General features: G+C 35.7%; 1 protein-coding gene across 14 annotated transcripts in view; it reads right to left on the bottom strand.

Annotated features, from left to right (window-relative positions):
- Window positions 1-11,500: 11,500 nt before the first annotated feature.
- Window positions 11,501-24,623, bottom strand: part of CCDC91 (coiled-coil domain containing 91) — a 163,654-nt gene continuing 150,531 nt past the window's right edge. For all 14 annotated transcript variants that reach the window (XM_087767389.1, XM_087767388.1, XM_087767394.1 and 11 more), the window contains one exon: window positions 11,501-12,689. In XM_087767389.1, coding sequence (XP_087623515.1) covers window positions 12,537-12,689 — 153 coding nt within the window. In that variant the 3' untranslated portion in view covers window positions 11,501-12,536. The remainder of the gene's footprint in view (window positions 12,690-24,623) is intronic.

Genomic DNA, 24,623 nt, shown 5'->3' with positions numbered 1-24,623 from the left:
ACTGCCTGCACAGCGTTTTTGTCCTTTCTTAAATATATTTCCCCTGAGGTGCCACCATCTTGGCTGAGGGGCTCAGCTATGGCCTGCAGTGGGTCCATTGGAGCCAGCTGGATCTGGCTGTGTATAGCATGGGGCAGCCCCTGCACAGCCCCCTCCTCTCAGAGGCTGCCCCTGCAGCCCTCCCTCACCAAAACCTTGACACCAACACCCAATACAGTATGCATTTACTATTATTCTATTATTACAAAGCCCTAAGTTCCAGCATCTGGAAGTTCATCTTTTTTCTGAATCACCAGCTCTATCTTCTGGAGATGGATTCACTGATCTATTTCTTTGCATATTGCCAAAAGAATTGAGGAGAATTTGCAGAATTGCAAAATATTGAGGGCTTTTTTTTTGGAAGCCTAGCAGCATGTTTCTTATCTTGTCTAAAATTGTCTAACCTTGCTATTTTTATTTCACATTTATTGCAAACAAATTTTGGCCTGTGCCATTTGTTCAGTCTTGGATTGTCTTTATGTCTAGGCAGATTTTTTTCTTGGATGCTCTTCATTTCTCTTTAGTGCTTGATATTACGTTCTTGTGGGAAATAAATACAATTTTCACTAGCCCTGAAAGTGCACCCTGTATGTTGATAACTCAGGACCACTCTTTGCAATCATTGCCTTTTGCCTTGCTTACCAGGTAACCCTCAGGCACTGAATTCACTTTGAAATGAGCAGACCTCACACATGTGCAAAATTGACATGGCTCAGACTTACCAAACCAGTCCATAGTCTGACCTGGAAGTGGTGAAGAGAGCCTTTCCCAGGGGACACTGAGAGCCTTGATTGTTCTGAGCAAGTTTATCTAGTGGGTTTTTTTTTAATGTGCCTGTAATATGGTGAATGATGATGGTCCGTTTGCTCCACCCTCCTTCTGCTCTCTGCAATGCTGCTTCCCTTGGGAAACGCATAGCAGTAGAGCTTTTTGACATGACAATAAAAATGACTCTCCAGCATGGCAATACCTTACCTGTCAAACATCGTAGGGTTGGAAAAAAGACTCTCTGTACTTAATATTATTAACTCAGTCTTATTCTAGTATTGAATCATTATTTATTTACAGTACTAAATGAGAATTTCTTACAATGCTGATGGATCATCATTCTTCCACAGATTTTCCCCTTTTTGCATGCACAAGCTGCCTTTTGGTCTTGATTTGTCAATGAGAACCAGTCATTTTCTACTAGCTTTCCAGTCAATTCGTATTCAGCATGCTCTGATGGGTCAGAGTCCATTGCATTGTCTTTGCTTTAATGAACTTCTATGAGGACCCAATATGGTTGAACCTCCACTAAGAACCTGTGATAGCCACTTTTATTTATAGTTATTTTTAACCTTAGTTTAGATATATCCACAGGGTAATCAATAGGGAAAAGAATTACTGTCTTTCCTCAGCAGTTCCAAGCTCTCCTCTACTTGTTGGCAATCATATTTAAAATACAATTGCTGCAAATACATGTTTTGATCATATCAGCTCTTCACATTTTATCATGTTTTATTCTGTATCAGAATGAGGTAAGACTTGGACTTTCTAATGTGAAAAAATTTTCCTGTAAACAGGATCATTGACAGAATTGGTATGTAATAAGCCAAATAATGTGGAAGTGATTAATTCATGGTCTGCATGATTTTATTCACATTTGTGTCAGGCTGTCAACAAGAACTAGTGAGGAGTGCATACTACATTGAAACGCAGAGGCTACTGCTCCGGTAACTGCAGCAGAAGCAGTCTACCAACTCATTGGTAGCATTGGGATTTACAGTTTTGACACAAAGTTAAGTCCCTCAGTTTTCTAGTGTATCCTACAACTGTGAGATTTGTTCAGGGAAAAAGAGTGATCCCTTTTCTCCTGAATAATCTAAATAAAAAATGTTTGTCGAGTTCTGAGGTTAGACAATGTAGGACACCCTGACAGAATAGCACGATGCTTGTGTTTTTTCATTGGTAACAGAAGACTGTAAGATCACAAAATGAAGGCAGCATTAGTGTAAAGCCAACCTGAGAACTAACCCCAAACCTTCACCCTGGTTGGCAAGTGAAGTTATGACCATATAACTGAGGTTAACAGCAGTACAGGAGAAGCAGGGCAGAAGTGTAACACCCTCCTTCAGCTGAACCACTGACCCATTCCACACATGGCTGGTCCCCTGGTGATTTTATTATAGGTTTTACAATATTTGACATTTTCCTTAAGCCCTTACCTCCTGGGATCCTGTAAATGTTAGATCTCATAAAGGGGAAGAAAGGCTTTCTAGAACTTACATTTCTAGGTGAAAGCTTGAATGTTAAGGATTTCAAAACTGCAAGGCACACTAAAAAGCCATAATTATTTATTATTAAAATGACTAAAAAACACCCTATGACTTTCAAAAATATCTGAAGATCTTGGAATATTTGATGATAATGTTTAACTATTTAGGATTTTATAGCACTGTCAAGCACGTACATACTGGGGCACCAGTTTACTGGCCATTTAATGAGAGGCAAACACAAGGGTCGACAGTAGTCAATTCTTCGAACATCTCCAAAGAACTGCATGCATTGCCTCTCTACCAAAGCTGAACCTAAAGCTGAATGATACGTGATGTCATTTCTGCAAGATATGCTGATACATGCTAGAAAAAAGTGACCAAAGCTTGGTAGTGATAACAACAACTAAAATTTAGCTCATTTGCAGGTATACACAATTACCTTGTTGGCATTCTCTCGCTCTTTGTAGGAGTCTGGGACTATATGGCATGGGAAAGCATGAAGGGAGGAGAACTGGGTTACATAGGGATTGCATTATATCTGCCTATGCAAAGGTGAGCAAAGGCCCTTGTTTTGCTTACTCTTATGGGCCAGGCTAAAACTGGTCCTCAGGACTTCCATAAAGAAAGGAATGAGACTACTTCACTCTCTATCATCTCTGTCTGAACCTGGAAGTGGTTGTGTTATTTGTTCTTTTTAACAGGTACTCGTTTCACATGCTTTAGAGGTAATCAAACTTGCCTTTGAAATGAAACAAAATGCCTAAATTGAGGAGGAGGATGAAAACCAGTCTTCTGAGTAATTCCATCTCATCAGCCAATTTTAAGTGCTAAGGGCACTAGACTCTTGATTGAAGACCACAGTAAGATACATACAATACCCTTCATTGAAAGAATGCTGATAGTCTTCCTGTACTAGCAGTCTCCTCCTCTATGCAAAGACGTATCAGCAGTTTTCACTAGTGAAACAGAAAATAAAATTCAAGATCTTTTCATGCCATCAGTTTTCTTTCCGTATAGTATGTGAAGTGTCTTTAATACAATGCACAACAGGCAGCTATGTAAAATTCAACATTAAAAGGCCAATACAGTAGCACAGCATGTCAGGAACCACTGCTGAGTACAAGATATATTGTCACTGTGAAAGTGTGATAAAACATTTCCCTTCAAGACTCAGAACACATTATAATCTATGTAAGTGGGGGAGTTCTCCCTGCAAATTTTGAATAGGCTGATAGATTTGCTGACAGAAACTGGCACCATGTTCCCAGCTGGACTCCAGGCTGGAATGCTTTTTAGTGTTTCTCTCTTTCCTTGTCAGAGAGTCCTTTCTGAGGGTGGTATAGCTGATTTTGCCTCAAAGCTCCATTGTCAAGAAGGTAAGGCATTAGCTAGAAACAATGAGCAAAATCTTAGCCTCGTTTATTAACAGCAGGAGTAGAATCCAATTGACTTGCAAGTCAGCAAATAGTACATCTGTTCTGGTTGATTTCTGGACTCTTTCATAATAGTATGTATTTTTCAGAGCACTATAAATAACATTACTGACCAACAGGCTTTCTTAATTAATAAAACCAAGCAAATTTGGCACCCCAGTTTTGTCTTCTTTAGAGGAAAACAGTATCCATTTCACTGAGCTTAACAACCAAAAGTCTAGAAATTGTGACTCAACTCTCACTATAAAATAGAAAACATTTTTTAAAGTTGTTAATTGACATTTCTGAGCTTTGTCTTGGAGGCAACCATAATTAAATTATTCAGGACACCAACAGTATACAAGGCACATAAAATACTTTAATCTACTTACTGGCTTGATTTATTGCAGCTTAACCAACAGGAAAAATATGAGTAAAATGTCTAATTGGTACAGACAATTGTGTTATATGATTGCTTTGTGAAAACCAGCAAGCACTTCTGGATGCTTATGCGTCAGAATAGGTATTAATATTTGGCCCCAACATACAATAAACTGATCAACCATCCATTTGGATCCTTCTTAAATACAGAGGAGGATGACCTTGTTATTCTCTCCTTCAACTCATTTGTTCTTTGAAGAATTTGTTGAAGAAAAATTGTCTTGAAAATTGTGCATACACATTATGATGATATTTATATTATATATTGATATAACCAAGTGCAATTTGATGCTGATCCTGCTTGTAGTTATTTGTATTCTTCTGAGTACTCTTGTCATTCATGAACTGTGTAACTATCAGTCTTTTGTAGAGCTTCTCCACTGCTGTCTTGAGCTTATAGGAATTTTTATTCTGATCTCTGTAAATGAAAAATTATTGTGTCCGAGACCTAAGCACAGTTCTTATTCCCAAGAAGATGAACAGATGATATATTATCTTTGAACACAACATCTGGACCCCTTTCCATTTTATTTGGCAGACATTTAAAGACTTCTCCATTGTGTATATAACTTTTTTTTTAATATTAGTGTAACAATCAACCAAGAATATGTTCATCATCCTGTACAGTAGTACCCCCAGCGAGCAGTATTCCTCCAGAAAAGCTCCAAAATATTCTGTCCAGGATGCCCAGGAATCTTTATTGACATTTGTCAGACTAATGTATTCGGGTCTCAACATGTCAGCCTTGCAATGCTTTTAAGCTTTACAAAGCATAAACTTTTATTTTATTTTAATTTGAGGTTTTGGATGTCATTTTGAAGTACAGATTCTCATGTAGTACTATTTTCTGAGAGATGAGACCTTCTGGTTAAATTATCTAGGTCCTGACAGAAACCACTGTTAAGCTTGAGAAGTTCTGAGTCCTGAAACCAATTACTCTTTAAACTGTACAGGAAATACGTGAATCTTCACCTTTCTTTTTTTCTTGACTCATTTTGCTGTTTACTTCTGAGAAGTTTGTAGGTTCAGATGAGTACTTTCTAAAGAAGTCAGAACCTGCTGCCTGCACTTCTCATTTGAACCTGCCATCCCTCTCTATTCTGTGAAATCACATCTCTTTTTTCTCTTAATATACCACGAATTTCACATTATAAAAGAATACCTCTTTGTCTCTTCTTCCTCTCCAAGTCCCTCTCAATTCATAAACTACAATACTATTATTTTGGTTTTTCTGCATCTAAAGAACTTCTATTCTTTCAAACATACTTGCCCTCACTACTGAAAGAGTATGGAGAAAATAAATTCCACCTAGCTTGCAACTCCTCCTTTTGTTTCACCATCATGCTCATAAACATTTATAAAAATGCTGTTCCTTTTGCCCTACGGCAAGGAACATGTGAAAAACATGTAAAAAAAACCTTAAAGACATGAGTTGGTAAATTGTATATAGACAGTTTTCTGAAATAATCATGCTTTCCAATGTCAATGTTATTGTTTCAAACAGACCAAATGCAGTTCTGGTGTATTCAGGAAACCACTGAAATCCTTGGCTGCTGACACTCCGGGACAGATTTTGACTCATTCTAACAATAATCCATAAAAAAAGCAAGATGCTCTCATTTGTATGACTCTTTGACCATGACAAATTTATTAAGATTCATCCAGCTTTTTATCAGACTACTATCCAGCTGTAAACTTCATCAGTCAGTTGAATTTGCAGGAGATGATAGATAGAGCATTTCATAATGACGCCATTTTCTTTGTCAAGTAAAACTAGTAGGCAAAGGGATATATAACAAATAGCAGCACCTTACATTTACCTTCATATTTCCACTGCTGTCGAGCCTGATACTAAAATGGACTGATTAATATCTTTGTGATAGTGATTTTGTTGATATAATGGAATGTGTTTTTTCTAGGCATTTCAGTAGGGAATACTACAGAGTCACTATTTGTTCTGAGAATATGAAAATAGATTCTTCTTAGCAGTAGTATAGTAATAATGAGACACACATAACCCATCACCAAGGTCTCAGCCAACAGCTTATCCCCCTTCCCCACTATACCGTGAACAGAACAAATGCTGAGATTTTCTTCAAAGAACCAATCATGAAATGTGGTCTTGAAGTAACTTCTCGGTACATTTCCAGACCCATATAAAGACAGTTGTGTGCATTATATTCATTGTAGTCACAATTGCAAAAAATGTGAGGAAGGATGAAATTTTGAGCTGGAAATAACCAACAGGATTCCTGCTGACTTCCTGGGAGCCAGAACTTCGCAATCACTTTCTAAACATGTAACCTATCGTCACAATAAAAGAGCGGGATGTTTAAGTAACGGAATTTTTAAAATTGCTGCCACAAAAATAGAGACTGGCCATGTATCAGCATGACCAGCTATCTTTCAGAAAATTTATGTAGTGAGATTGATGTGAAGTCTTAACTGATGCCTTAATTTGACAGTAGTACAAAAACTGAAACATCCTTCTAAATTCACTCAGCAAAAACAATTCTGTTTCTCCCTTGGCTAAAGGGCCTCCTACCATTATACTGTAGAGCGGATCAGTTAAGACAAGCTTCTTTTTAAACTCAAAAAGAGGTGCAAATCCCTTTGGCTTTTGTGAAAGGACAAAATATTTTAACTTGAAGAAAGAGAATGAATGTCAATGACTTGCCGTCTGATGGTAATCTGTATCTATTGATACAGATTTATTACCAAATCTGAAAAAAAAAGGATATAAATTAGTAGCATTTGGTTGATAGTTGAATTTTTAGGATACGTGTATTAATAAATATCTCATTGTTTTAATAGTGTTCACTGTCAAACTGTTTAAAAATGCCATCTGAAAAAAGTAGAATAGTCTGAGTGTTTATTCAATAATACTTTCTTTGTGTGTCATATTATCCATGCCGGACAATGGAAAGCATCTAAAAAATGCTGGTTCTGTAAGTCTGAAATGTGAGGAATTACAGGCAATATAAACACATGTGAATTTCTGACGCGTATTAAAATTGTTATAATTAGACAGCATGTAAGATGTGAATAAAATACTGATACCACATCTATCACAGGAAGTTATTGTTATTATCACAGATTAATAATAATAATTATTATTATGACAGGAATGTTGTAACACTGAAAGGTGATACAACAAATTTAAAATACACACTATACAATAAACAAGATCAATCAAAAATATTAATCATCTTTATTTTGTGTTGCTAAGTACTGTGCTGTCACCAGCACCTACAGTTGATTCTCATCACTTTCAGGACATTACTGTACGTCTATAATGTAATGCTAGCAATGCTTCCCACAGAAATGTAAACACCATAACCTACCATGTGGCATGCGGCAAATATGCATCTGTGGCAAATGGCATAAAGCAAGACTCACCTTTTGCTCCATGTATGAGGGAGCTTGATGAGGGCATTTTTAGCTACTACATCACCATGGCAAGTGAACTGCTTAGGTAATGTCTACAATGAAAAGTCTACACACCTCAGTGCTTTCCTTCAGCTAACGAAGCATACGCTGTCAAAGACAAATACAAAACTTGAGCCAAAGAGAGTGCAACTCAGATGATTTCCCCATGATGTTCAACTGTTCAAATGTGACCCTAATTGAGCCACAGTATTATTAGTTTTATGTAGGCTTAAAAATTATTAAAGAAATTTATGCTTAAGCTGTACTAGCAGGTAAGTCATTGATTCTTGAAGCCTTAGAAGAACAATATTCTTGGACAGATCACAGAAAAGAAAACATTTTTTTCGTCAGTGCCTGCAAGAACATTGAATTGAATTGAATTGAATTGAATTGAATTGAATTGAATTGAATTCAATTGAAGGCCCAAATTATACCCATGTAAAAATGTTTTCCAGACCAATGTTTCTTTGGCACATTTATAATCCATAGCTGAAAAAGGAATGTCACATATGTTATGAAATCTTTCTAGACAGTCCACAGAATGGCCATGTAAAAATTCTTAAAACAATCTTGTCCACAGATTAGTCACTCCTGCAACAGAGTTTACAGTACCTAAACTAGTTGAAGCAAACTATGTATTTCAGGTAGCTCCGTGTAGGCTACAATGCAGCTGGGGAAGCAGGAAGATGTAAAGGGCTAGTTAGACCATGCTGTGCTGTATGCTTTAACACCTACCCATCTGGCATCAGGAAAGCTAACTAGCTCTAAACTAGATTGGGTATGCCCAATTTTACATTTGCTAGCTCATTTTACATTCGCACTAAGTCTATTTGATACCTCCAATGACACTATACATGATCTGAAAGTGAGCATAAATTATACCTGTCCCCTTGATGAACAATTTTTATCAGTCTAGGAAACAAGATGAAATCTTATCATGTATTCCCTCCATCCAAGGGGTTGGAAAAATCTGTAAGCTCAAATATGTGGACATAAAAAATACACAGTGGAAGAGAAGGGTCTAGAATGCTATAAGGGAGCTTCAGTGTGAACAGGAATTAGGCTCTTTAAGGACAGGTCTACACAGATAATTTCAGACAGTCAGGAATTAACATTGCCATTTACTGAGCTGGCAGGACATGAAGCAACTTTTGATCAGACGCCTATGTAAAGATGTACAAAAACCTCAAAACACTAATGCTATCTCAGCCTCTGGAATGACTACTGCTTTTTCTTTGTTCTGCCTTCTTATGACGGAGTGAAGGAATTCAATGCTTCACGGAATTCAAGTGTCATTTGTCAATGAGATTCTTAGAGCAAAGCAAAAATTCAAATAATCCCATATCTTAACTACAGACAGCGTACAAAAAGTGTGTGGCAAATAATTTCTTCTTTGTTAACAACTTGTACACACATAGTCTCACAGCTAATCTAGAATTCTGTAATGAAAGCAGATATGCATTCAACAGAAACACACAGAAATACAACACAAATGTGTAGGACTGTATGATATCACAATATTCAGTATTAACTTAGTAAACTATTAGTTACAAATCCCACTGTTCTGATCTTTGTTCTAGACCATCAACTAGAAGTGTTAAAATAGAATGGGCCTGACTGACACCAATGAAAGACACCATTATATACGCTGGATCTACTGTTAACCCTTTTAGGTTACTTTTAATACACACAGCCAATTGTTTAAAACACATCTTTACATAACAAGATTTATGGGTTTTTTTCTAATATAAAGTATACAATCATATATATATATAAAACATGTATATTATATGAGTTTCAGTGATGTTCTAGACTGCAAACTCACTAACTTGAATGTTTTGGTTCCTGCATTTTGATTCTAAGGATTAGTTCTAGGGCTTCTTGTTCCTCCCATTATGTATCAGTCCTGCCAAAAGTGTTACACTAGCAGCCATGCCTCAGAGGCAGACGAAGATCTACCCTGTAGGCCTTGAACATGCTATTTTCTCTTACATGTCATTCTTCAGTCTGTATGTAGGAATAATAAAAAAAAAAATCGTGATATCACCTTCTAGGAGCTAGACTGGGTTTTGCAAACTTCTCCCTGCCTTCCCTCCCAAATTTCCACAAACTGTATTCTCCTATGGTTAGGCAAAAATAATGAAAAATAAAATTAAGCTCTAAAATTTTGGATGCAATGTGGAGAAGATGGAGGTTATTGCATACTCCAAAGCTTGCATACTGGATAGGTCTTCTTCTGCTGGATAACTAAATTTCTTCTCTGAGACTTGGAGTTTTGAATGTAATCCAAGCTCCCAATCTGATCTTGTATGTCTGTGGTCTAATTCTGCAGTTTTGCTTGTAGGGTAGAGAAAAAGATTAAAGGATTAAAACTCTCAAAGGTAAGAAAAAATGCTTACATTTTTCTGTGACAATCACAATATTCAAGAGCTGGGGATTAAATAACACATGATGTTCTAAAGGGAAAGATACACCATAGTTGCCAGTGAAATCTTAATGAGTCCAATCATGAGCTTCTCCAAGAAGTGTTTTACATATTGTTGCAAGTCAGAATACAAAACTCTTTAGTAGGAGAATGCTGACATACTGCTAAGGCTCTAGCTTTGATGGGGAACACCTTGAGGTCTTTAGTAAAAAGGAATACTACTCCATGTACAGGCCTAGAAGTAAAAACAAGAATGTTGAACTTCATCTAGGAATCTGCTCATACCACATTTCCACAATTAAACATAGATTGTGAGACAGCACTAGACAATCAATTTCAGTTTACACTGCCTCTACTTTCCAAAAAAACCCACGTAGACATCTGTGTCATCTTTGGTGCAGCTGACAAAGTTCACTGGCTTAGGAACCATAAATAAGTAGGTGATTCATTAACACTAAAGTAATTTTTTGTCTGCCAGAAGAAATGGAAACTGCTCAGTCAATCAAGAGATATCAAAAAGACAACTGGATTTTCATCCATTTGTAGGGTGAGGTCATCATCTAGTAAAACCAGCTGTTGTGGTTTAGCCCCAGTCGGCAACCAAGCACCACACAGCTGCTCGCTCACCCTTCGCCTGGTGGGATGGAGGAGAGAATCTGAAGAGCAAAAGTAAGAAAACACGTGGGTTGAAATAAGAACAGTTTAATAATTGAAATAATAGTAATAGTAATGTAGTGGTAGTGGTCGTGGTAGTAGTAGTAGTAGTAGTAGTAGTAGTAATAATAATAGTAATAATAATAATAATAATAAAAATGGTAATGAAAAGGAAAACAACAAGAGAGAGAGAGAGAGAAACAAAACCCAGGAAAAACAAGCGATGCAACTGCTCAGCACCTGCCGACTGACACCCAGCCTATCCCCGAGCAGCAATCGCTGCCCCCTGGCCAACTCCCCCGTTTATATACTGGGCATGACGTCATATGGTATGGAATAGCCCTTTGGCCAGTCTGGGTCAGCTGTCCTGGCTGTGCCCCCTCCCAGCTTCTTGTGCACCTGGCAGAGCATGGGAAGCTGAAAGTCCTTGATTTAGTGTAAGGACTACTCAGCAACAACTAAAACATCAGTGTGTTCTCAACATTATTCTCATCCTAAATCCAAAACACAGCACTATACCAGCTACTAAGAAGAAAATTAACTCTATCCCAGCCAAAACCAGGACACCAGCATACAGAAGACAATATCTTTGGTTTTGAGTACAAAAATGAAGCACAGAAAAAGATTTTAAACCTAAACTCTCTGCAATACATATTTCATACTGCCAAATACATATGCAACCATTTGGTGATTCCTTATTGCTATAAAAAAGTAATTTATGAAAAGTGACTGCTGATGCAAAAAACCAGCCAAGCAAACAAACAAAAACCCATCACCGAGTAACAAGAACCACACAAAAAATGTCCGTAAGTCCCCCATTGAATCACAAGCTCACCATAAGATATCATTCTCAGTTTATTTACATTGCTAAGCGTGAACATGTATTTTTCCTTATTTCATTCAGAAGTCTTTTATAACTAAAGCCCCAAATCTACAATCAATGGAGTGTAGGTACAGAAATTCCCCTCCATGCTGCCATTAGCAAGACTAGAAAGATCTACGACTTGATCCAAAGTCCAATAATGTCAGTGAGGAGTTTTCCTACTTCCTTTAATGGGTTTAGAAAGGGCATCTGAGGTCAGCAAGCTGCACTCCTTATTCTGTCAGAAATTCCACTGAGGCAGTGCAGTACCAGTCTCCACATAATTACATACATCTTCTTCCTGAAACTGAGGTCAGTCATATTAATCGTACTTTCATGAGAAAACGACTTTTGGCATCAAACTAGCTTTGTAAAACAGAAATAAAATACATACTATACGTCGGTTATGGCAATGTTTTGCACTACTCTAAAAAGATGCACCGTTTAGTTTTGAAACTTTTCTATTGCTAGAGCTGGAGTTGTTTATAAATGACTGAAGAAATGCCTGTCGACACTCTTATGTTTCAGTACTGATTCTTCTGTTATACATCAAAAGTAGTAAGAAATAATAAGCTCCTCATGCTCACCTGAGGCAGTACACTTTGGCGTATACTTTGGAAACAGAGATGGATTTGTATCTATATTCAATTAAATGTTTTCTCCATTTTTTAAAATACCAAAAATACTGATAAATTACATCGACACATGAAGCCAAATTTAAAACAGACATAACAGGTAAATGTTTTCATCATTGCTGCAGTTATCTAGAACTTCAATCACAGACTACTAGAAAATATAATGACATAAAAATCATAAATAAAACCAATTTTTCCCAGGGATTTTTTCCCTCCCATATTTGCAATCTGATGATTGTAGTAAAATAAATAAACAAAAGAACATAATCCACAAATACTTCTATCAAGCATAGTTTCAGATCAATCTTGAATCAATGATACAATCCCAAATTATTAGAATATATTTGTCATTTACTGGATTGAGATTTGCAGCTTCACAAATCACACTGTATCAGAGGTACTGAGAATGTCAGTCTCTTTGTTTTCCTCTGTAGTGGTTGGCTCTTCCTTTAATAAAATGCTTAACTGTTTCTGTGCACATGAGAGGAAAAGTTCCAAACTATACAGATTTCTCTGACGGACAACTTGATCAAGCTGTTGAAATAAAAAAAAAAAAAAGAAAGATAGATCAACTTTAAGAAAACCTGGAAATAAATGCCAGGGTTTGTCAGCAAAAATTCAACCATATTCAACAACAAAAATTCAACAACCAAATGTGACAACAACAAAGGACCTAAGTAACTTCTATGCATGCAATGTAGTAACAACTTTTTAATGAAGCATTTGAGTTTCTTCAAAATAAAATGTACATAAGGCTAAAAGTAACTTTCCAACAGCTGTTAAAGTCTACACAAGAAATCTGAAAAAGCTAAACAGCCTAGCTGCCACACTAGATAAATCCCCATAGCATTTTTTAAAATTGCAGCTGTTGCTTTTATAGAAGACACTGCTTCTGCTTTAAAATGAACACTACATACAACTGCATATTCAAAACTTCAAAGTCTACTGTTAATTTAAATGGCAGCATGTTTAAACAGTTCCCAGAGGCAAAGTGGTAATATTTTCTGCCTACTTTGTTTATTCCAGCATTTTATTGGAGTCCCCTACTGTCAAACAACGTGAACTATGTACTTACTTGCAGTAAAGACAATGGCCCTTTCTTGGCCACCAAAAAAGATGAGAACACAATAACAAGACTTGGTAAGTTATGTGATATAAATGACATATAAAAATACAGTTCACCGAAAGGTATTTGCATTTTTTAATATTGTAACATTAATAAATAAAATGCACTGCAGGATTCCTTTCATTTGAATTTTGAAGTTCAAATGTCAAACAAATAATATCACAATTGAGAGATGTTTTCAACTTGAATATCTTTTAATCAGCCAGAAATTCAACTAAATACATATATAACAATGACATAGTGTGAGACTGAAAGGCAGTGGTACAAGGCTAATAGGACATAAAAGTTATACCACTCAAGAGAAAGGAAGTAACTGAATTTGGAAGAAGTCCAGCTCCACACTTCCGTCAAACTATTGTGCACAAGTCCATAAGCAATGTCTTGACCTCTGTAACACCAGCAAAATGTTAATGTGAGGCCACATGGCTCCAGCAGACTAGAGCAACTAGTCTCACAGACTGGTGGCAATCATCTGCAAATGCCGTATTTTTTCAAAAAATATATCATGCCTCATGTAACTAGCACTCACAGCTTTAATTACAGCTTTCAACAAAAACTCTGATTCTATGGCATCTCTCTGCACATATATGCTCATCGTTCAGCAGTCCAGTTAGTTGCTCTAACAATCACTTTAATGGACATTTTGTTTTATAACAGATATACTTTAAAAAAATATTAATATAGAATGCAAGGAAAAGTTAGTGATACCTTCCCACTTTACTTTGAAAACACACTCAGGGTATAGCTGCAGCACTGTGATTGAATATACAAAAAGGGAAACATTTTTATGACCCTGTGCTTTGCTGCTCTTTAAGTTTCTCTAACATGCAGAGATGAACGTGTCAAATCTAGTCACAAGCAGAATACACACATATTTTCTAGAAGCCACACAATCTTAAAACTCTCCTTCAGTAATATGTCTGCTTGCACTTCTCTCTCTCCTGCAGATTTCCAGCTCTTGTGCAAATTTTTGCATCTCTTAGTAAAAGTAGACATCAGTGCTCCATACATAGCCTGATGTGAACCTAGCCCACTGATTTACAACAGATTTTAAAGCAGATCTAGTTCAAATAAATTTCAGAAAAGTCTGCTCTTGATATATTTAAGTAACAGCTGCTACTGACAAGAAAATGAAAGACTTGGAAACAGCAAACTAAGCTCTAAAGAAGCTGTATCTAGAAAAGACAGTCTGGAACAAATGAACAACATAAACACACTGTTGTGATGGTGCATTTCTTCTGATCTGAAAGGTATCTTGCCTCCTTCCTCTTCTCTGGTCCAAAATATAAAGAACATTTTGCATGGGGAAGCTTGCAGATGTTTTTGTGCTTGTGACCCATATTTCTCTGGGGAATCGGCAGATATAGTGCAATTCACATAAAATCATCTGTTACGTCTTAAGAACGAACATGAGAAACCTCTTTCTCTAAACATATTATGTCATCAAATTCTGTTGCTTCTGGTAGATAAATCAGTTGGAGAAGCTTAGCATGAAACTGATTTTCAGTGGTTTCCTTTTATTGCATATTATATCATCTATACTCCTAGATAGTTCTTTATTGAGCTTTGACCCAGAGCTTTGGCTAAACTCTCCATTTTCTTTTCTTGCAGCCTTCCCTTGCAGATTCTGCTTTAGAGATCAAAGCAGCTCACCAGATGTATGTTCTGATACGCTGCTGTTAACTTTCTCTACCAAGGCAGCAATCTGAAATTGTATATGGTTAAATTTATTTCACCAAGTACTAATGTAAATGTTTAATGTGTGTAATGATTGGCTGCAATCTGAACAAAACAAAATTTCTTGAGGCTTGAGAAAGATTTTAAAAGTCTCAAATGAATTAAGTACACATTTGAGGAGTCTTTGTTGAACTCAGGTGGTTAGTTGGTAGTCTCCCTTTGTGCGTAAGAGAAGTTTATTGCTTGTTAAAAGTTTATGTAAGTTCAATAACATAAAAATTCAGAATTCAGTTGCCCCCTGTGTGCTCAGTTTATGTATAAGCTTTGCCTTGAGCAGTACATTTTAAAAATCTTCCATGCTACAGTAAATGATAAAACACTCTGAAAAGACTTGGGATCTTCACGTAACACAAAATGAGAAGCAGCAAAATGATGCTGGCTTTGAAAATGGTACATTTGAATGTATTCAGAAGGAACACATTCCCGTTAATGGAGAAATTGACTGGGAAGTAAAACCAAATCCAATGAAGCTTTGTTATATAATATATTGTTTAATGAAGTGTTAGCAACGGACACATTTTTTTGAACAGTGCCTTAACGTTGCTGTGCTTCTGCTTGCACAATATACCATGAGATGTGAAAATATGTAAGTAAGGCATTTGAAATCTTGTTTTTCTAAACAGTCTTCCCTCTATATTTTTAGGTCCTGTTCACTTCATGGAATGATCTCATTATTTAAACAAACATAAATGGACATCTGGCAAATTCAAACTGAATGTGACTCATATGCAAATGTAATCAGTATGAATAACGTATTAGGAATGGAGCATTCGCACAACCAAACCAACCCAACTGTTCTAATTCTATAGATACTGAAAAATGCACCGTGTTGGTCCAGATCTACCACATGAGAAGGTAATTTTCTACATCACACCATCACTGTTGTTATTGCTAATCAATGTTTCTCTTCTACCATGTGAAAACTATCCAGTTCAAAGTTCCAATTCTGTACATTGCGTCCTATTGGCACAGCTTTAATTATCTCAAAGTTTTAATGTTCCTGAACTTCATTATTTTAAGTTACTCAACAGTATCTTTTTAACTCTGTACAGTTGTGGGTTTTTGTTTGGTTGGTTGGTTTTTTTGTTTTGTTTTTTTTTTTTAAGAACCAGAGGTTGCCTCTCTATGTACTCATATGGAACCTACTGAGGAACTGGCTATGTAAGATTTGGAAAAGCAGTTCCTGAACTCCATAGGGTCTATACCATTCCTGAAATTCCCACAATCATTGAGAGACATTCATTTTCCAAAAATGAGCTGATTCTTGCAGGACATTCTAACACATTCACTGCTGGTTTTTTCCCTTCTGTTTAAACCTTCAGTCCACTTTTGAGGTCTAAGTGTGATTCCACCATCCTTCTGGCCAAAGATGACTGGATGAGACTCCCTGTGGGGTCCCGCCTCAGTCATATCCCTAGACCACCCAGAATGATGTGCTTTTGAGCCACGCAAGGCATGCCCTGAAGGGAGGTACAGGCCTCAGCAAAACTCCTGTCACTGGATGCAAGAATTTGACTTGGGAAATAAAAAGAAAGGCTCACACATAACTGTGCAGAATACTGCCACCAGGTGACTGCTTTCATCCCAGACTGCTCTATTGTACTTTAAGTCAATTCATCTTCCCCTGTTTCACTTCATAAAGCCATAGCTTAAACCAAAGTTAATAATTATTTTTAGCTCTACATTTTCTTAGCTTTTAACATACAGCTCAAATTTTCTGTAAAATGGAATGAAAGTCTACATGGACAATGCCTAAAGTAGAAAATACACAAATAACTGAGCATGTACATCCTCCATATTTTCCCCTTGTAATATCTACCTGCAAATACGTATATTTTCATGGCATATGTGCTTAGCTTCCTCTATTGAATATTCTCCAACCCATTAAACATTTCAAATTTCTAGAAAAGAAACCCACTCAGAACTCTATAAATAACTACTATATGTCAGAATTATATTATCCATTACTAGTAACTAATAAAACATCTTATGGAAAATATAATTTTAGGTTTAGCACTGCAGATTTAAGGATGAAATTCTGATCTCACCATAGTAAAGATATGTTTTGTTATTAATCTCACTGTGGCCTGAAGTTCATCCAGAAAAGTGAAGAGAGCAAAATTAATGTTACATATGGCTCTTCAATTTTGCCTTTTGTATAAACATTAAGATTTTTAAAAGTGTATTTTTCAGAACTGTTTCTCAGACAATACCGTTTTTCAATACCAAACATATTTGTAGCTGTAGAAAATGGTAGCTAAACTTATACAAATATGTACTGAACGATTTACCTGTACTTCAAATGATAATTGGATGATTAATGTATTGAAATGCAGTTCAGCTTGCTATTCTGGCTCTGTAATACTAACAGGAGTAAAAGTTGCAATCTTCTTTTTGTCATGAGATTCAACAAATACAATGACCAGAGATTAAAAAAAGAGCAAAGATGTTCAGTGAAAAGTTTTTAATTTTACTTTTATTGCTGGTATTTTTTTGTAGTTGATCACACATATGTACACTGTAAAATAAATAAAAAATAAATGTGCCATTATAATTTAATGAAGCAGAACAGTTTCCGTTAAAGGTCGTAAAATCAGAAATCAGCTTTTGAGTCCTGCTGATTTCTTATGAAACTCATGCAAAGAAGTATATCAAGAAAATATTCTAGCACAGTGATATATATGTTTATATTTGTCCTTTAAGGGGTGGGGTGGTGGGGGAAGACTTCAAATCCTGAAAAGTATCCTTGTCACTCAAAGAAAATCATGTTCAAGCAAAGGCAGGAAATTTCAAATGCAAAATGAATGTTTTGGGGAACTGAAAACACAGAGACTATGTGTAAGAGAATGTGTTCTGAAGATCAAGTTTGGCAGGTCTAGATTAGTGAGGCTGATATAAAGGCTTTCCATTTATTTAGTGTTTACAAGCAGCTGCTTGTTAGCTGTTGAATAGGATTCATTGCCAAGGTAATTTTTTGAAGTTGAATATCGATTAGCCACAAGTAATTATTTATAGACATCATCATGGCATCATTACATTTTTTTCAAAGTACTAGTAGTATGAGCAATCCTACATATTTCCTGTCCCCTTTCTAAGTAATGTTCAGTAGAAAGGGGACATTTTAACACTGTAAGTAAAAGCAATTGAGATTTCGTTGTAATATTTGTCAAAGTTTATCTTTTTTTATTTAGTCTTCATTTCTCTACGTATTTTCATTATTGATAAATATACTAAAGCTTTATCTATTCACTGTTTGCAAACTAACTATAATTTCTATTTCTTATTTTTCTATATGGTTTTATATTATATGAATTCACTAACTAAAGAACTTTTTTTAAAAAAAATAAATATAAATTAAAGAATGATGATAAACGTACTTCAGATTATGATTTTTGGTAATTTCATTAAATGTCCTTCATCTTTGCAGAAAATTAACAATAAAGTGAACTTACATTCTTCGTTGAAAAGACTCTGGAATAATTTTTCATTTTATTCTATAGTTCTAACTTACCATTGTTTGATCAACACTTAGATGGACGTGTCCATGGAGAACAGAGTACTAGTCAAAAGTGTTGATAATTAAAGACTGCTTTTCTAAATATTTATGCACTTAATAATTAAGGCCTAGAGGAAAAAAATCAAGTCCCTTTGAAATCACTCAAATCAGGAATATACTTTAGTTAAGTATAAGGAAGAACTTATTATGACTCTTGATTTGTTCATGCATGTAAATAATTTACTAAAAAATTCTGTCAGTGGCACTCTTTCCTCTGTGCAGGGACTCATTCCACATAGCCAAAATGATGTTAAAAATATACTGAGTTGCTCATGGGGAAGTTAATCCAGATGTAACGCAACTGCTTGCTTAGAGTCATCCATTGATGTTGGAATTGAATTCACATTTAGGTACTTCTGTTTGGCCTAATTATATGTACATCTGTAATACTATATAGCATTTTCTTTAAATCATTTTAGCATCAGTCTACATTATATAATACAGTTATGGTCTTTCTGAACAATCATCAGCTTCAGTGCTAAGTGGATAAATAAATGCATTTTAAATCTTTAGCCACTTTCTAAACATTTTTAGAGAAAAATTATTTCTGAAAAAATGTGGGTTTTCTTGTATGATTAAAACCTTAGCTTTTGCAGACTCCTCCTGCCCCCATTCATGATGCACAATAATCCATTGAAATGGACTATTGCAACTTAGTGTTAGGATTCTTCACATATACTGTACTGGATATTGGCTAAGAAACCCAGTGTTCAGCAGAACATTACAGTGTAATTACAGACTCATAAATGTCTTCTCATACTTTGATTGGTAGATGTCCCTCTTTGAGGAAACATCAAAGATGAGGGGCTTGTTTGGGACAATTTTTATGATGTATAGGTTTTGTTGGGATTTTTTTTCCCACAACTAACCCACACTAGTGAATGAGCCTGACATGATTCTGAAAAATTCCGTAGTTGCAGAAGTTCAGCTACGTGATTATATTTTCTAGTAAAACTATGGGCTCAGAAAGCTTTCCCAGTGCACTAACATGAACTTCTCCCCACAGATTCAACAGAAGGCTTAAAAAACTTCCCTAGCACATTAAATAGACCATATAAAAAAATTATTACCTTGAGGAACCTGCAAATCTGAGAGTTGGATGAGGAAACAATGAACTACTTCCTCTCATTTCTATAATGGATGAGAAGGAAAACAGATCCATATGGTACATATGTGTAGCAGAGCTTATTTTAGAGTTAATCCCAGAACAGGACATTTTTGTCTGTCCACCTGTGAATTTCTACTATTGATAACACTTACTAAGTATATAAAAACAAGGTTCTTCATGGCTGTAATTTATACAGTATCTGCTACACATTAGAAAGCCATCAGTGTTCAAGACTGAACCTCTAGGAAAGAGTGATGTTTCATAAATTATATTGCCATGTGAAAATGTGTCTTTCTCCTTAAATAAATAATGCTGCAACTTCTAAACCTTAAGGATTTTATGCTCTGAACTTGATCAGTGAAACCATTAAAATAATACCATATGTTGAACACATCTTTAAAACAGATTTGCCTAGTCTGCTTAAGCTGGTGGGAAAACACCCTGTCAACCCTCTCAGAATCTCCACTGTCTCCCAGCTGGACACAGGAATGTAAGAAAACACTAACTTTCCTTCATATAAATAAGAGAAGGAAATTTGCTTTCAATTAAGGAAACTAGATTGAGTGCATAAAGGAACTAAAAATGGTTGCAGCACCTGCTCAGACTACTGTAGAAGGTGAAAAATGGGCATTATCTAAATGCACAAAAATAATAAGGGAAATATTTATATGTAGAAACACATGAGCAACTTCTGGGGTGACCTACCTACTTAACAGATTAGGAACATAGGATTCTCGACCAAGTTATTTATAGACTATTGCCATACACTAAATATATAGAGTTACCATAATTGCTACTATAATTGCTGATTGGTCTAGCAATCAGATTCAACATACTTAAGACAAAGGTACAGAAATATATGCAAACAGTACTTAAGCATCTGAATATCTTATACAATGAACTGCACTTGTGTAATCTTACAAATTGAGGCCCTGAAGCTGCAAACTTTTGAATGCAGGCAAAACTTTCACGAGAGTAGGGCCTCCCCCACTACTAAAGTCACCCATATATATTATGTGGACAGAAATCTCATTGATTTTTGAAAGCTACAGGAAATTGTGAAGTTGTTAAAATTCACTTCTATTTGCAGGCATTGAAACAAAGTGCACTCTGCCATTTCTGGTTCCCTCTTATGAGGGAACCTCTATTAAAACACACACTATCTTTAGTGTCAATAAGTCCTGCTTCTCTTTCTAAATAAAAAAAACCAAACAAACAACCCCTATATCACCACCTTGTGCCCTTCTCTTGTTTAATGATTGAAGAGTATTAAATAGACTACTTAAAAATTAGGAAAGCAAAGATCAGTTCCACTACTAAAATAAATAACAAAACAATTAAATTTGGTACCTGTACATTAAAAGTAAAATGCATATATTTGAACTAATAAAAGAGTAGAACAGGGAATTATTTCACAGACTGCTTCTAATGTTTTATAGACTATAGGCTGAGTAACACTGGCTTAGACTGGGCTAGTTTCAAATAAACCTAACTTCCCGCGTGTTATGCCACACAAGACCAATTCATATTTTCCTCTGGGCATGGTATTTTGTGAGAACAAAAAAAAAATAAAGGTAAGAAATTATTTGAGATGGACACAAATCACAGAGATTCTGATCATTCTCTGTTTATTCAAAATACTTTTATGTTATCCCTGTTGATATTCAGCATCTTAACTCTCATTATACTTCTGTGAATGCTGTTACGATTATTTTACAAATGGAGCCATGAAAGTGAATCTATGCTGTATGTCTTCCTGAGTAAGATCTGATTCTACCCAGCATGGAGCGCAGCAGTGTCTGCAAAATCTCTGAATGATAAATGGTTAGCATATGGTTCTGGCAAGTGTCTGTATAGCTTCTGATATACACTAGATTACAGTCCCTACAAAGCAGGCACAAAGCAGAAGACTAATCACAATGTAACTAAGGGTCAAATTCATCAGATCACCTCCTCTGATATGGAGGAAGGAACTAGAGATATATAACAGCACCTAAATAAAGGATTTGTAAGTGACTCAGACTGCTTTCTATCCAGGCTTGTCAGATCCTGAGTCCTAATAGAGGGTAGAAGTCCTTAATAGTTTTTTTTTTTTATCTTGAACTGTTTTAAGTACCCAAGTCAGTCTTAGGTGCCATCACATGCTATTTTAATACAGCTACAAATGACTTGGCAGAGATTACACAGGTTTTCTGTGGAGCTTCATAACCACAAACTATCATATCTCCAGAATAGTGCCTGAAAACTATCAGACTATGCTTCCTGAAAAGCCCCGAGTGCAGGGTTGGGTGCTAGATCTGGTACCAAAGATCTGCTTCATTTATGAGTATGCATACGTGTTCCAAATTAATCCAGGGTAAGCATGTTTGGTTAAAAGCAATGGCAAATTTCCTACGTATATAAATTGCTATTGTTATCAAACCAAATAAAAAAATGCTATCTGATGGGCTCATGGTGAGTCATGCTCACAGAATTGCCTTGCAGTATTAAGATGATATCTACAGAACTGGATTAATTAAGCCTAACTGAAAAGCAAACTGCAAATAAAGGCATTAATAAGAACAATAGTTTTTATTACTGTGAGAATGTATTTTACACTATTTACATACTTATTAGTATATAAAATAGAAATAATCATTGCATCATAAATGTTTGCAGTGGATACAAACTGAAAAAACTGCCCTAATAATGTTCATGATGGGGCAACCACAGGGTAAATCTTTCCACAGTTGTATAACTGCTATTCCATTGCCATGAGTGCTTTCTAACTAACTATATCTAATGTGATTCTTCATTAATAGGAGATTCACCATGAGCAGAATTTCCTTGCCTCTAAAAAGAAATACATCAGGTGGTTAATAATGCACATCACAGAGAATCACTGTTTCAAACTGGGAGGTGAAAAACAATGTTATATACAAAGCTGAAACAACAGATAACATAAGGAGTCAGACTGTAGTTATTCTACTTAGATATCAAGGAGATTGGAATTATATCATGATTATCTGAAGGTTCCTGTGAAATTGTAATACAATATGCCACTAGCTATCTGTAAAGCAAAGTGTCCCCTAACAACACACTGGAGTCTGGTACATCCTGAAGTAGCATGAGAAAAATCCTACCTCCTAGTTTTGAGGAACACTTGATTTAACAGTCAGGTTTTCAGTTTTCATTCTAATGAAACTTTAATTATAAGATGCGACAGGATGAAACAGTATATACTTGTAGGCACAGACAAAAATGATACCACATGAAATACAGATATCTGTCTAAAATTACCATTGCAGATTAAAGTTGATGGATTCACATTAAGAATTCAACAAGCAAAATCAGCTTACAGTGAATCTGTGATAAATTTAGTGTTAAGTCACTGGTAAGCATATATATGCATTAAAATAAGTAATTAAGCATTAAGGTTCAGGGAACAGAAAATTAATTTTCTACTATTCAGACAGGCATTTTTTGAGACCACACTTACTATTGGACTTCTTCAGTATTGAGAAGATTGCAGCTTTTGCTAATGCTTTTTACTGACAGACACATTTTACTGGAAACCTCAGTTTGGAATTTGAGGCCAAATTACTGCAGCAAAATTCAGGACAGCTGCTGCAGAAGCACTTCATAAAGCTGCAGCTGCAACAATGTCATCAAAGACAAGACCTCCTTCTTTCAAAACATACATCGCTTGAGTACCCATGGCACTCACCAGGTCATCATTTACAACACCACAAGCAGAAGATTCTAAAGGAGGAAGAAAAAATCAGGCAGGCTTTATGCTCTACACAACTCCAAATTACTTCTGCAACTGCCAGCCAGCAGAGACTTCAACAACACGAGTATAGTATATTCCCCAAAGCAGCTTCCTTTGGTTAATACACTAGCTATTCTGCTTCTTTTCAAGATTTGTATTAAGGCTTTGGAGTGTAATAACAACATCAAGGACATACAACTGCAAATAGAATGGTAGCTTTTTTATTTTACATTATTATAAAAAAAAAAAAAGACAAGAAACTGTTGCTAAGCAGGGTGGGGAGGGGGAGGACAAGGGAAGGAAAAATACCCTTGACCAAATAATATGAGTCAGTAGTCTGCAGCCAAAGCAGAAAAATAACATATATATATATTAACTATATATATCTCTATCTATCTATAGATAGATAGATAGATAGATATAAAAGTCACTAAAGCATCTTGCTAAATTTCTAACACATGGGTAAAGATTGCTTAGCCTTCTTATTATTCACACTGACATGAATACAAAAAGCAAACAGGAAACCACATCATATTGCTTCATCTATCTAATCTTACTATTGCTGTAGGTAAGAAAATTTACTTCTTTACATGTTTCTCTAGCTTCATAGACAACTTGATTAAGTCTCAAATTTTGATCACACTGGCTTTGCTGCAGGACTCTAACTGCAGGAAATAATCATAGGAAAGATTCATCAAAACACATATGGTAAGGCCAACTTTCCCGTTTACTTTTTTAAATCAAAGTTCAGCAGAAGGGTACAAACAGTAAAAGAAAAATACATACCTGAAAAATAGAGCAAAGAAGCTGCAAGATTTGGGATAAAAATAGCTTGCAGATTTCTGCATATAACCAGTTCTGATATATTTCCAATAATTCCCCAGCTAAAAACCCAATAAAAAAAGTAAGCAGATAAAACTACTGAGGTTAAATTATGTCCAGATAAAAGGACTTGGGTTTAAATGAGCAGCAGTACAAAAACCCAAACAAACACTGAACTCTGAATATTCCTCAGCTGTAGCAAAACGCATTTAGGAACAGAATAAACCACCCTTATGCACAAAGTTATCTACTCATTTTATTTGTGCAATAAACAAAAGAAAAAAATAATTCCCTCTCAAAACTGTTCAGCCAAGAGAATCTGTTAAGTAGTGGGACTTTGTGGTGGCCCTGCAATTACTCTGGTCTTA

This window comes from Nipponia nippon, unplaced genomic scaffold (genome assembly GCF_047370975.1).
Source record: "Nipponia nippon isolate SJK-2023a ecotype South Korea unplaced genomic scaffold, ASM4737097v1 scaffold_3, whole genome shotgun sequence".
Classification (NCBI taxonomy): domain Eukaryota; kingdom Metazoa; phylum Chordata; class Aves; order Pelecaniformes; family Threskiornithidae; genus Nipponia; species Nipponia nippon.
Note: the sequence above shows the minus strand (reverse complement) of the source record. Positions and strands in the feature narration are given on the sequence as shown.